Source organism: Parambassis ranga, chromosome 13 (genome assembly GCF_900634625.1).
Source record: "Parambassis ranga chromosome 13, fParRan2.1, whole genome shotgun sequence".
NCBI classification, from domain to species: domain Eukaryota; kingdom Metazoa; phylum Chordata; class Actinopteri; family Ambassidae; genus Parambassis; species Parambassis ranga.
In genome coordinates, this window is record NC_041033.1 from 23054731 (window position 1) to 23069039 (window position 14309).

General features: G+C 45.3%; 2 protein-coding genes across 2 annotated transcripts in view; one reads left to right on the forward strand and one right to left on the reverse strand.

Annotated features, from left to right (window-relative positions):
- Positions 1-299: 299 nt before the first annotated feature.
- The window catches only part of LOC114444610 (immune-associated nucleotide-binding protein 12-like), a 34508-nt gene continuing 20498 nt past the window's right edge, over positions 300-14309 (forward strand). Inside the window, exons 1-2 of the mRNA XM_028419328.1 lie at positions 300-365; positions 929-1058. The gene's annotated coding sequence lies outside the window, so the exon portion shown is untranslated. The remainder of the gene's footprint in view (positions 366-928; positions 1059-14309) is intronic.
- Positions 3600-12880, reverse strand: LOC114445174 (collagen alpha-1(XII) chain-like). The gene is made up of 17 exons (XM_028420132.1): positions 12785-12880; positions 12119-12172; positions 11340-11603; positions 10162-10326; positions 8805-8975; positions 8411-8701; positions 7765-8337; positions 7041-7319; positions 6890-6922; positions 6601-6804; positions 5830-6135; positions 5451-5750; positions 4926-5222; positions 4556-4849; positions 4045-4374; positions 3849-3934; positions 3600-3759 (listed from the first exon to the last, which is right to left on the reverse strand). The coding sequence occupies exons 1-17, from the start codon at positions 12864-12866 to the stop codon at positions 3745-3747; spliced, it is 3744 nt and encodes a 1247-aa protein (XP_028275933.1). The 5' UTR covers positions 12867-12880; the 3' UTR covers positions 3600-3744.

Consider the following 14309-nt stretch of genomic DNA (forward strand, 5'->3'; position numbering starts at 1 on the left):
GTGCACACAGAGGTCATGTCCTGCTCTCCTAATGTGTGATAGGCTGTAATTTACAGTCAGTGATTGTTGCACCTTTTGATTACATTCATTAAAATGCAGTTCAGTTAGCTCAGCCTGCTGTGTTGTTAGCTCCATGTCTTATCATGGTGCGCTCTAACAACATAACAGAAAACTATTCTTAATCTGAGCAATAAACACAGTAAGTGTGAAGAAAATGACCATTGCTGTTGTGTTCTGTGTTATCTGTGCTCCTCTGAATGACTGAATCTGCTGATCTGCGCTCGATTGCTTGTGTCTCCGCCCTCATTGAGCAGTGAGTGAATCGCGCGCAGCCATTGTTGGGATCGTTTTTGCACATTTCTCAGGTAAACTGTTGGTTGAGACGCTACCAGAATGTTGTTAAAGATTATTTGACATGTTCAGAGTGTTAAAAGAGTCTCTGTGGAGTACGTTTAAGTGAGTTTGACCCAGTTTTCCAGCAGGAATAGCATGTGTGCTAATGCTAGCAGAGCCCCGCACCTGTAGCCGGAAGTTTTCACCGCTGCTCGTTGTGTTTGAAGAGAATTAACATGAAATATTTGGTTGTTATGAACTATGACAAAGTTCAAACAGTTTATGATGACATGAATGAGGAAACATGCCCAGTTATTGTCATCCTTTTATCTCATTTCCCACATTAACATGTGCCAACTGGAAGCAGTGTTTTCAGATTAGGCGGTGATGAGGATTAGAACCCCTCAGGCTCTCAGAGACCACAGTCTGCTGCTGTCACAGCGTGGCGTCTACAATACACAGAGAACGCACCGATATGACTCCAGACCACAGGCACAGAATTACATCTGTTCCATCTCTACGTTGGATTCATGAATTAATAAAATTAATTTGACATGTTTTGTTATTGTTCGTTTCTGGCTGCTCTAATCTGCAGTGTCCTGCCAACAGCCAGTGCAGAGTTCCTACAGGGACCAAGAGGACTCCGTCTGACTGAAATCCACAACCAAGTGTCTGCAGCTCTGTTACGTCCAGCTCAGCCAGGAGAGAAGCAGCACTACAATCAGGTGATGCTGGATAATCAAAGGTTTTATTTGGAAGTCATTTATGATTTGATATTATTTCAAATGAGTAAGGTCTATATCAGGGGTACTCAATTTCAAGTTGAAGAGGTCCAGTTAGAGAAAATTTCTCGGAACTAGGGGCTAGGAGATAAATATATACATACCAATATGCATGGAACCAAAACGGCAGTACAATACAGTACAATGTAAAAACTTTGACAATATTTTCGTCACATAATATAGAGCTGTAGAATGTTCTTTCATTAATTACATAAAAGTAGGGTTGCATTTTAAAATAAGGGGAAAGGAGGGGGCGTATGTTTTTTACTTAGGCCTATATAATGTTCACCATAATATTTATTTTCAAGTATGTTCATTGCAATGCTGGAAACACTATCACTTCAGACAACATTTTTCTTTAATTTCCTTAACTTGAACAATACTTTTCTACATATCCCCCTCTAGATAACATAACTTATGCCAGCTACAATTTTCAAATCTCATTTCCATTCAGTATGCTTGCAAATAATCTATAATCCTGTGCTTGGGTCCTCTCCTCCTCCATCCAATGCTGGATATTGAGCCCTGTACTAAACTTTCTTTGCATGCACAGTTACAGCAGAACAAAGTGGTGAGTGTGTGAGAGGGAAAGGGGATTTAACTGGTTGATGTATTGAATCTCTGCATGACGGGAACAACCAGACTGCAACCTGCATCTCCGAAAAATTACAACATTACTATTCAATTCAATTCAATTCAGTTTTATTTATATAGCGCATATTACAATCAGACATTGTCTCAAAGCGCTTCACAGGAACCCCCCTAAGAGCACTGTGGCAAGGAAAAACTCCCTTTAAGACTGTTTAATTGTTTTCCGAACGCATCTATTTATAGAAGCTGCCGGAATGCCGTACTGGACCGTTCTGGCCCAGTTTAACCCCGGTGTATCGCTGTCTTTCTTTTCTTTTCTCTCGTCTTTTCACGTGTGTAATCTGTCTGCAACTTGTATTGTAGTCGCACTACCTGAAATGCCCAGATTTGATTGGCTGAAAGTTATCAGCTAGAAATGTGTGTAGAACTCTTCCCACGGCTCCACTGCAGCACACATCGCACTCACTCAAACAGGTTTTGACGCGCTGAACAGCAGCAGAAGCAGCAGTTTAGGTGAACAGACACGTTGGACAGCAGGGACGATGGTGCTACTGTTTGGGATTTCACAGCTTTGCCTGTTTTCCCAAATATCTCCGCTTCATACATGTTCACCTGAACTGCTGCTTCTGCAGATGATCAGCAGCGGAACAGCTTCTGAACCTGTATGTGTGTGTGATGCTGCAGTGGAGCCGTATGAGGAGTTCTACACACTTGTTTCTCATGAAGTATGAACAGTCCGGTCCAAACGGATTTTATTCTTATTTCTGCCTCCTCAGGAACACAAACAGATGTCTCTGTCCTTGTGGAGTTTTTAACAAGCATATGTCACGTCACTCCACCTCCTTCATCTAGTCTGCGTTCACTCAAAGCCACGAGTGAAGCTGAGTATAACTTAACACCCCCCCCCCACACACACACACACACATCGTTTGTAATTATTTTTAAAACAATAAAAATGATCGTTCATTAATGGTAACTGACGAAAAAGCCTCAAGTAATCAGGATACTACTCGATATTAAATAATAACCCACAGCCCTGCTGTATTACATGTTATACTAATATGGATTTTTTTGTATAATTCTCATGACCTGGAACAGGGGAACCACTCTACTGCAGTAATTCTTCTCACAATTAGTGCAGTTAACACATCATGCATGAGGAGAGAAAATACCATCAAATACCAGAAACCGTTATAATAACATAAAAATACTGTGATATAGAATTTTGGTCATACTGCCCAGCCCTAATTTTGCACTATTGTTATTGTTGCACGGTCAGAGTATTCTATTAAGAAACTTTTAGTTACTTCATGTCGTTACGCTGGTGAGAGCTCAGAGTAAAATAAACACGTGCTTGTAGCTTTAAGTGAGTTGAGAGTTGAGCTGAGGGATAGAAGGTAGATGGCCCGAGAGCCTAGAGGAGCTCACGGTTTCCTGACCATGTTAAGTTTGTGTTATACTATTTTAGAGCATGTGGATGTATTTCTTACATGTTTATGGCCGTGCTGATTTTTTATTTTTGTTTACTGGAACATTATTATTTTTGTACTTTTGTATCTGAGAAAACAAACTGTGGGGGACACATCTTACAAACACGCGTCAGCCATGAGCTCCGGTGGAAGGTTTTATTGGAAAACCTAAACAATGTCAAAAGATAAAAAAAGAGAGACAAACTGCACAAACAGAAAAATCTGACAGTTATTTGAAGGAAGCAGAGCGCCAACTCATCGAAAATTCACACACACACATTCCTGTGCTTTAACAATGGACTCATCATCAGCTTTCTTCATCCAGAGCACTCATCTCCATCTGCTGTCAGTATTTACATGATGTACAACTGTGTGAAGGAACAATACACACGTTCCATGAATCATGACAAATATGAGAGCTGAGCTGCACCTGGAACACTAACGGTGATGTCATGGCGTCCTGGAGCTCAGCAGACACACTCAGGGGGGTTCAGGTCCTCTTCAGGGTCAAAGACGTCTGAAGGTCCTTCAGTTCTGGATCCTCCAAGACCATCATCTCTGCTCTCTGGTCAGTCTAGCTTCGGCTGAAAGATACGACAGCAAACACGTCTTATAATCCCTGAAATGACGTTTCTCCTTCAACTGAACACATCAGACACAACACGTGCAGTACCTTATAGTAGCAGCAGATGGCAGTGATAGAGGACATCATAGCCAGCAGGACCACAGTGACCCTGATGATCAGCTCTGTCAGAGGGGCTGAAACAGATGGAGACACGTGATGTGGTCATGTGCTGTCACAGTCATTTCCTTCAGCACTGAAACTATCCTGTGGCCGTCACAGCTCCTGCTGGACTCTATGAAGTTACCTAAGACGGCCAGAGAGCGCGGCTGGCTCACAGAGGAGAAGTCACGGGACCAAACGTGGTTGTGATAAACACAGGTGTAGGTTCCTCGGTGGGTGTGGTCTGCAGCAGAGAACAGGAAGAGGGCGGAGTGATTGACAGCTGGCAGGGTGTAGTTCTGTGCTGTGTTGGAGGACGTGAACATCAGCTGGAAGGAACCTCCTTGGTACTGCGGTTCGACGGAGCACATGATGCCGAAGGTGGAGCCAATGAGCACCCAAAAGCCCTGCTGCTCGGCCTGGGAGACCCCGTCAGTGGAGTAAGAGAGGGAGATGTTTGGGCGAGCAAGCAGCTCTATGACCAAAGAGGAGAAGATTAGCCAAACTAGCAGAGAAATGAAAGGATGTGTTGAGTCAAAGCTGCCGTGTGTGTCGATGCTGAAGGACTGTGTGAAGTGGAACATAGAAGATCCATGCATTCATACATGAGGAAGCAGACAGAAGACACTGAGACACACACAGAGTGAGAGGATCACCTGAACAGATCACTGTGAGACTAAGACTGGTTCTTGTCGTGTCATTCATCAGTACACACTCCTTGAGTACAGATGCTGTCCGGACACAGGAGGAGCTGATCCCCCACAGAGGTCTGCTTGAAGAACCTTCTGTTTGACTTGCTGACACAGCAGAACCACAACCGAGCTGCACACATGCTGCAGCTGCAGAGCTCCATTCATCACCATCAACACCCACAGGTCTCCACTCTGTGTACATGTTCACCTCCAGGTCACCGGCGCAGCGACTGTTCTCTCCCACCAGCCTGATATTGTCTGAGGAGAAACATGGAAATAATGATGAGAGGAAGTCGACCAGTAAACTGTCTCAAAGCTGCAGCTCCTCCTCAACCTGAGCAGGTGAGTCCAACAGCTGAGCAGCTGCTTCTAGCTGAGCTGGTTCTGGCACAGTCCAGGAGAGCAGATTCGTTGCCTTCACACTGGAACTCTGTGGACCACACCAAGGGCTCCACAGCTCCATACAGCGCCCCCTGGAGGACAGAAGGAGCCCCACAGCCGAGCTCCCTGCAGACCACCTCTGCATTCTGCAGGTTAAAGTCATCTTCACACACTGAGGACCAGGACTGGTCAGACTTCACCTCCAGTCTGCCTGAACACACGTTAGTCCCTTCAACCAGTCTGACAGAGTCTGTGGATGCAGAAGGACAGACAGACAGAACATGTGGTCCATTTTCATGACTGGGTAGTAAAAAGTTGGAGGAAAGGTGGGAGATAGTAAGACAACCAGCATCTGCTGCTGCCACCAAGCATCAAGGTGCAGTCTGTGGAGAGTGTTACAGGTCAGTGTGATGTCATCAACTGTGGACAATGGAACACAGTAACATCACTTTACCATGAGAGACATTCGTGGACTTACCTGAGCAGGACATTTCCAGGCTGGAGGACTTCCCAGAGGTCCAGACAACACAATCTTTTATCATAGATTCAGACTGAACACAGTCAGGGATGATCTTCCACACAGGATGTTTTAAGGACTTCTTTCTGCCTGACGTTGAAGCTGGGGCGCCACAGTCCAGCCATCGACATACTACAGCTGCTTCCTTCAGGGTCCAGTCAGAGTACGATATGTCCACCTCCCTCCACTCTCCATTGTGTTTCAGCTCCAGTCTACCAGAGCAGCGGTTAGCTCCTCCCACCAAGCGGACATCATCAGGATCTGATCAAAGTGATTGATTAGTGAAAGTGATTGAAACAGAGGAGAAGTTCAGAACCTGAAATGAAAGCTGCAGCTGTACCTGAGCAGGTGAGTCCAACAGCTTTTCCAGCTGAGCAGCTGTTCTCTGTGGACTGTGAGCTTCCACAGTCCAGCAGAGCAGACTCATGGCCTCCACACTGGAACCTCCTCATCCACACTGGAGCCTCTGCTGCTCCATAGAGTCTCCCTTTGAAGACCGAAGGAGCCCCACAGCTGAGCTCCCTGCAGACCACCTCTGCATTCTGCAGGTTAAAGTCATCTTCACACACTGAGGACCAGGATTGGTCAGACTTCACCTCCAGTCTGCCTGAACACATGTTAGTCCCTTCAACCAGTCTGACAGAGTCTGCAGAGAGAAGAGGTAGAAGTTTATCCTGTGACTCTGCGTACAGAACCACACAGGTTAAAACATGGATTTGTTCCTGAGCTCCGTTGGGTTAATACATTTTGTGGGTTCCTTCCTCCCACTGTCGGACTGTTTACTGTTCTCCTTCCGAATGTTAAAATTATTGATCACTAGACACACATTTGTGACCTATAAGTCATGAAGATGTCTTCATCAGGCTGAAAGCTGTGCTGGGTCTTTGTAACCTCTAATACCAACTCTGTCTAAGCTAATAGGTGCAGACAGAGTCTGTGTGTGGAGACAGAGCTGTGAGTCTATCTGTGTTACTGGAACAATATAAATCTGTTCATTCATGCCATGTTCTCCTCCATCCAGCAGCAAATGTTTCTGCTTCTGAGTCTTCTCATCACAGTTCATGTCTCCTCCTTCATGACAAAGTTTACCATCACAGTTAAAGACACTGACCTGAACAGTGGATCTGTACTTTGTATGGGTAACTTCCTGCCTCTATGGAAAGAACAGAGCCACAGTCCAGCTGTCTGCACACTGCAGTCGCTGCTTTCAGGTCTCTCTCGGAGAACCACTCTGCTCTCCACTCTTCACCTTCCTTTACCTCCAGTCTACCAGCGCAGCGGCTGGCTCCTCCCACCAACCTGACCTCATCAGTCTCTGTTCAACAGAAGCACAAAGGACCAACACATGAAGTGTATTCTACAACAACACTTCTCCTGTTGTCAATTGTTCCTCAATTCACCTGTTGGACTCTGTGTGTTGTCAGCGCAGAGCCCTGAGGAGGAAATCAGAGAAGAAACCTTTCATCAACTATCAGCCTCAAGATAAAACCATCAACACCTCAGATGATAATTATGTCTGTGCTCTCATCATCACAAATCGTAATTTGGTACCTTTCAAGGTGGTCTCATGGCCAGTCACAGGTAGGCTGTCCCCTTTCTCATACTGAGCGTAGATGTTAACTTTGTAGCGGGTCATGGGGGTGAGTTGGGGAAGGAGGGCAGTGAGGGTGTCCCCGGGCACAGACATGGACATGTAATGGCTATCAGCATCGTCTGCTGGCTCGAACCGAACCAAGAAGGACTCCACCATGTTGACATCAATCTCCCATGATGCCCTGAAGCTTCTGGTACTGACCTCTGAGAAAGACAGGGTCTTTGGCTGGAGCAGCTCTGGAAGAGGAGGAAGACGCCTTTAGAGATGCTAAAGGTGGACTCATTTATACCTAAAATCTAAAATCAGACCATCTGAAAACTGCTGCTCATGTTTAGTAGGTTTCGAGCCATTGTACTCAATGAGAGAGGAAAGAGAAACAGCATGAGGAGAGTTTGATTTGATCGATGAAACTACCCACAGGTTCTGTCCACATCAAAGAGCTGCAGATTGAAAACAGTGCTGCAGTGAGGAATGTTTTGGTTATTCTTTAATTTGATGCAGTTAACTGCTAGTGGTGCAGCATGTGCTTGAAACCCAACAAACTACTCCCACTAACAAATTATAGTACTCATATTGTGAACCACTTCTGCCATATTCTAAATCTAAATGTCCCATTTAAACAAACAGTATCTTTCTTCTCCACCCCACAAGGCCGAATCTGAATCCGGAAATCTGACTCACGTCTCTGGTAGATGTTGTGGCAGATTGACTGTGTGAGCTCTTTGGAAATCCTGTGGAAACCATCGAAGTCCTCTACAGTGAACACGTGGGTCTCCACAGGTTCAGTGGCAATGGCCTCAAGCTCAGACCGAACAGCATCCTTAACACCCACAGCAAAGATGTCCACGTCTGCGTTCCTAAGCCTGGTAGCTGGATCCTCAAAGTCATCAGACAACTGCCCATCAGTGATGAGGATGATGACACGGGGAACATTGGGGCGTGACCCTCTGCTGCTTTGGAAGATCTTCTCCCTCACGTGGTTTAAAGCCTTGCTGGCGTTAGTGGAGCCGCCACGGTACGAGAAAGTCCTCACAGCCTTCACCACAGCATTCAGGTCATGGTGGGTGTTCAGGTAGAACTCGGCATGAGGGTCCATACAGTTCTGGATCAAGCTGATTTGAACCTTGTCTGGCCCGATGTTAAAGGTGTTCACCAGGACCTCGAGGAATGCTCTGACTTTGGCCAAACCGATACTATAGGATCCGTCCACAAAGAGGACGACATCAGCCTTCACATCCACATCCAGGGAACATTCTGGGTGGGAGAAACATGATCCGTCTGAAATTATTGAGGATTGCATGAAAAATCAACCTGTGTGGAAACTCACCCAGAGAGACTTGAACTGGCTCCGTCTTCTGCATGGCTGTGACAGGCTCGCTGGGTGTCAGGCGCTTTAGAGCGAACAGACTGATCTGGTACTCTGTGTCTGGAGCCAGGTCTCTGACCATCACTGTGGTCTGCGTCGGGCCCACATACAGATCCTGCAGCTTGCTGTCTGCCATCCTGGGGATCAGCTGAACCTTGTATGCTGAAATGTCTCCAATGGAGGCGTCCCAAGTCAACCGCATGGACTTGGAGGCCACCTCCAGGACTTGGAGGTTAGAGGCTGGCTCAACAACTGCAATAAAAAGAATTACAGATGTGCATAAAGACCACCAGCTGAAACTGTCACACGTTTAAACAGGGACAGGATGACAGAGAGAAAATAGTTGTTCCAACACCTTCTCTGCTGATGAGTATGTTGAGTTGTTCATCAACACAGGTGCACACCAGAGTAATAAGGTTTCTCTCTTCATTATGGCTTTTATCAATGTGGTCCATCCAAACGATGTGGCTGCTGTGCGGTGTGGAGGCCATGAGCTGTATCTCTTCTTTTGAAGCATCGTTGATAGCTGAAAGACACGTTATGAAGCTGTGGTAAATGCAGCTGCCAAACGCAGGTCATTCATGCATTATAAGCACTGATATAATGTTTCAGGGACAAAGGATGGGACATAAGCAACACATGCAATGTATGCATGCCTTACTAAAGCTAGCCCCATATGTTTTGGTACAAGTTCCACGAAAAGATGCAAAGGAGCCCTGAGTCATTTGAGCACTTTGCAGCAGAGATTAAACTAAAGCTTCAAGTACTCATAAACTACTCAGGCCTCAGTGTTGCCCCATGCTAACTCTAGACAAGGCAATAGATATAGCCCGCTCTTCTGAGCTTGGCCAAATGCAGCAAAAGGCCATGGCTATGCATATTAGGTTCTGAAGTATGTAACCTTTAGTACCATATTTGGCAGATACTGCTTCCTCAGGCTCCCTTTTGGTACTGTGTCTGCCCAGGCTGAAACATATGAGGGCCTGGAGGCTGCCATGGTGGACAACATCAATGACAGCACAGCATGACTGAAGCCTTAGAGCCAAAGCTAAACCTGGACAAATGCCACGTCGGTGTTACTGTAGTAAACTCTTTTGGACAAAAGCTCACAGCTGATGGACTGAAACCAGACCCCGTCAAGGTGAAAGCCATCTGTGATGAAAATTAAGCAGATTTAGGGTCAATCCTTGGTATGGCCTTTATTTCTTTACTTCCTCTGATGTTTTATGAACAATAACACTTTATTTTACCAAAAGTGTCATATACATGTGGGTAACTTGACCTATGAGTGAGCATGTGTTGTAAAAGTTACAAGATATAATAAAAATAGACATTTTCCCATACAAGCCTGTGGGCCTGTATTTGTTGACAGAAACTTTCCCTCTTACCTGTTGATCGACTGTTTCTGTTGTGGTTTTGAAAATCACGGGAAGTAGTTCAGCCATATTCAAAAATCCTTAAACTCTGAATTATCCCCACAAATACAACAGCTGGACTGGGTTGCTATCAGTTTTTCCTGCAAGCTGCTGTAAACGGGGACTTCATAAGGCTGTTCCATGCTTCTCGCTCTCGGCGCTCCGAGAACAAAATTATGTCATTTATGTGCACATTAAACACCGGGAGACGGGATGTATTATTACTACTGTTAAAATATTAAATGCTCAAGGAAAATGTAAGATGCAGAATGTCATTAACTTGTTCTGGCTACATACCAACGACAAAGATCTTCACCCCCATTTTCCGGAGTAGCCTGGCATAACCCTCCACTGCATCATTAGATTCGCCATCTGTGATGATCACCAGCACTTTGGGGAAACCCGTCCTGGCACCGGCCTCCTCAGTGAAACTGTTTTTGAAGACATAGTTGAGGGCGTTGCCTGGACCAATGAGACGGACAGGTTTCACTTCACAGTTTCAAAAGTTTGAGTAATTGTAGAATGATAAAGCTCATTATTACACTAAACAATGTAATTCACGTCTCCACGGCAACGATACACTGACAGCCTGCTCCTTGCGTTGCTCAGAGCTGCAGCACAAGAACAAGAGTTTTTGCTTTCACTTTGAGTTTGCGGTTCATTTATTAAAACTCTGCCAGCGGTAGAAGCCTAAATAACATGAAATCGCCGTGCTCCCAGTTTGCAGCAGCAGGCACACTTCACATTCTGACAAAGTTTGGCACAACCCACCGCTGTGAATGTGCGCTCTCAACAATGAACGTGCTGAAGAACCAGTACCGCAGTGGACTCGCAAATGAACACATGCATCAGTGCGTCCGCCTGGCCATCACACCACACAGCAAAGCTCAAAGCCTAGGCAACAGACAAGATGCCAGTTCTCTCATTAAGCACTCATTAAGCAGTGTTTGAGACTGACACTGAAAAATGGGTTTTAATTGCACTTTAATTCCTGAGATCTTGATATATTTGTTCACCAATGAAATCTATGCCAGCCTTGTTTTTTATTTTGTTAAAATAAAAGGGACATTTGTGTTTGATAGCATGTAAAATTCCTGAGATGCTTGATTCACCTTAGAGGTATATTCCTGACATCACATCACTTTAAAGTGTTCTTTAATCTCCCTCCTTTTTTCTCGACTAGAGGTGATACATATGTTCACCGAGTTTCATGTCTGTAGGTCTAACAGGGAAGGGTAGGGTAAGTAGGTGGCGCTATGTTTCAGAATGACAGGCTCAGCATGCCTGTATGTGGGAGAAGCAGCCATAAACATCCATTTGTGGTGTGTTGGCTAAGGGTCAACAGCCAGACCATGTGACGTGAAGTGCTGCGTTTTTGGTCCTTGGTCGGACATTTCCCCTAGGAGGAGTTTGTAAAACTGCGAAGTGAGCCAAATGCAAAATGGCACAGTTATTAAGTTCCTCTAAGCTCTCACCTGTCATAGTGTCTCCTCCTCTCGTTGACAGTGAGCTGATGGCGTGCAGCAGCGCTGGTCGTGTCAGGTGATCCTTCAGGTTGAACTCAGTGCGGGCATCGGTGCTGAACTGGACCAAACCCACCCGGGTATTGTTTTCACCGATCTGAAAAGCCCCGGCTGTCGCTGAGATGAGTCTGCAGATGTCTTTAAACATTTGTCGGGAAACACTTCCAGAGCCATCTACCAGAAACACCACATCTACAGCGGCACTCACAGGGCATTCTGGGAAAAACAAAAAGGTTTCATGTTATTCTCATGAAAAAGGAAAATCATCCTCATCATCTGCAGAGCACGGCTCTTGTAAAACAGCATCTGTAATGGTTTCCACTTCTCTCTGCACTTCAGGACTGGGTTCCTCTTAACTTGCTCCTTCGAGCTGATCAGCAATCAAACTAATAATCACTCTGCTTCGGTGATGCAAAGATCTTTGATGAAGCTGATGTCCCACTCTCCTACTCCAACTTTAGCTTAGCTACCTTGCTAGCTACTGTCTGCTGACATACGTCCTTCCATTTCTGTTTTATAAATGTGTTGAGTAAAACATTACATTTTTGTTAGTGTCAGATTATTTATTATATAAGACTGATGAACGCTGGTTTGAGGGCCCCAAGTAACTCTAGAATCACCCCCCATTACTGCTGAGTTCACGCTGATGGACACAGCCCCGAACAAAGCTCAGCTGCAACTTGAGACTGATTGACAGGAAGTAAAAGCCCTCATCAGGGTAAAGGACTTACTGACTGACTGTGAAAGGGCCTGTTCCCCTAAAGATTCTTTTGATCCACTGAAAACTGAAAGACAATAAAAACATGTAAAGTCAGAAACAATTCAGAAATGATATGTGTAATATTTTCATTCTATGAACCATTTCATGACAGTAACTCTTTTATAAGGCTGCTCTCTAACATTTGACCACATCATGACTTTTGTTTCCATAGCCGTGATGGTTTCAATAGCTTCTTCTCATAGATCTTTATGAAAATCGGCTGCTGTCACGTCAGGAGAGGGAGGAGCTTTCAGATGCATGGTCTGTAACAGCCCAACTCTTATCTACATCCTATAAATCTGATAACTCCAATGACTCCAACAGTAGCATGCTGAACAGTTTCCTTCATGTTATTCACAATAACACACAGCAAAAAGACGCACACCAGCAGCCCAGATAACACCAGCTTCAAGCTTTCTGCTCTTGGCCGCACGACAGCCTGCGAGTGCTTCAGGCGCCAATCCTTAATTTCAGACTTTACTCTGTCAGATCAGTCTGCTGATGAATTCATGCAGCAGGTTTCATCTGCACTCAGAGTGAGGTCAGAGGTCTCTGAGTGTTTTAGAATGAGGACCTCAGGTTGATCCTCTTTCAGACACTTTGAGAGATAAACGTTCATCATGGAGCAGAGTCCTACCTGAGATCCAGAGAGGCAGAAGCAGCAGCAGCGCTCTGTGACCCATGTCCACTCTGTGCGTCCTCCACTCTGTCTTCCTCATGTGCCGTCTCTGCTCATGTCTTTATCAGAGCAGCAGTCAGGTCCAGCCCTCTGGGGGATTTCTGCTCGGCACTGTATTAAAACTCTGATTTGCTGATAGCAGCACTTGCACAGCTCAGTCCTTCAGAATAAAAGCCTTTAATAAATATGCACTGCTTCCCCTCTGACAGGCAACGTTCTTCATCAGCAGTGTGTGTCTGTCATCAGACAGTTTGATCCACACACACATTTAATTTATGGATACAATGATGAGGGATCAACACACTCGCACACTGAAACAGCTGGAACACTGTAAAAATGCCACTAAAAACAACATAAATTCACAAATAAATCATTCAAGTTTAAATTATAGCAGTTTGTGTTTATTAGCATGTTGTTTTGTAACATGAATCTCAACGACAGCACACGTTAACATGAAGTTCAACCGTGGCAGCGGTGTCTTCCTGCAGGCCTCAGTGTGCCGAGGACTTGCTGCAGGGTTTTACTGCTTCTCTGCAGGAGTCAGAGAACAGCACAGCAGAAAGATGTGATTTTTGTATGTTGCAGCGTCTTAAAGACGACTTGAGGAAACTAAAACAGCCTCATTTCATCCAGCTGTGATGATTCAACATGGACAGAGTGGAAACCCACAGACTGCAGTTGCGACATATCAGCTCTGCTGTTTCTACATTTTCGCCTCCATCTTTTAATCTGATCAATGTTCTGATCAATGTTCCGACCGCACACATCCTGCAGCAACATGAAGCTGCTGTTTATTAATATGTTGGGGGGGGTGTTTTGTGTGTTTTGTGATAGATGTATATAAAGTCAACAGTTTCTGGCTTCACCTGCTGTGATTCAGAGAGAAACAGAAAGAACACACACTGTGCTGGGTTTGTTCCAGCTCACAGAGGCAGACTGTGCATCATGTCTCTGAGCTTGGAGGGCCACAGCAGAGCAGAAATCCAACAACTATCACAGAGTCTGATCAGACCGTTGAACATTAACCCTGCTGTCACATCAGGCCTGCTGTTCCTCTTCTGTCCAGCAGGTGTCCTCAGTTGACCTGTGAGTTTGTCTCTCTCTCTCTGTGCCGGCTGCAAAGCTTCGACTCACAGATCTGCTCAGATGTCAGTCATCTTACATCTTGCAGCTTTTTAACATTACACATGAACAGGAGGAGCTGTGGCAGTGACAGCTGAGATCAGGTGTGCACTGAGAGGCGATCATGTATTCATCTGCTTATTTTAGGTTTTACCCTGCAATGCTAAAACCTCTGTGGCTGTGTTCACAACCTGGGTTGGTCGTCATGGACTGTGCAGTGAGCTCCTCTAGGACCTGATGAAGGCCGAACATCATCAGAAACATGCTGCTGCTGTGAGTCCAGCATCCAGCACACTGTTCTACTGTCAGTGTCTAAAGAGCTGCAGGGAAGTCTCCTTTTCCTTGAGTGTCAGTCATTCAT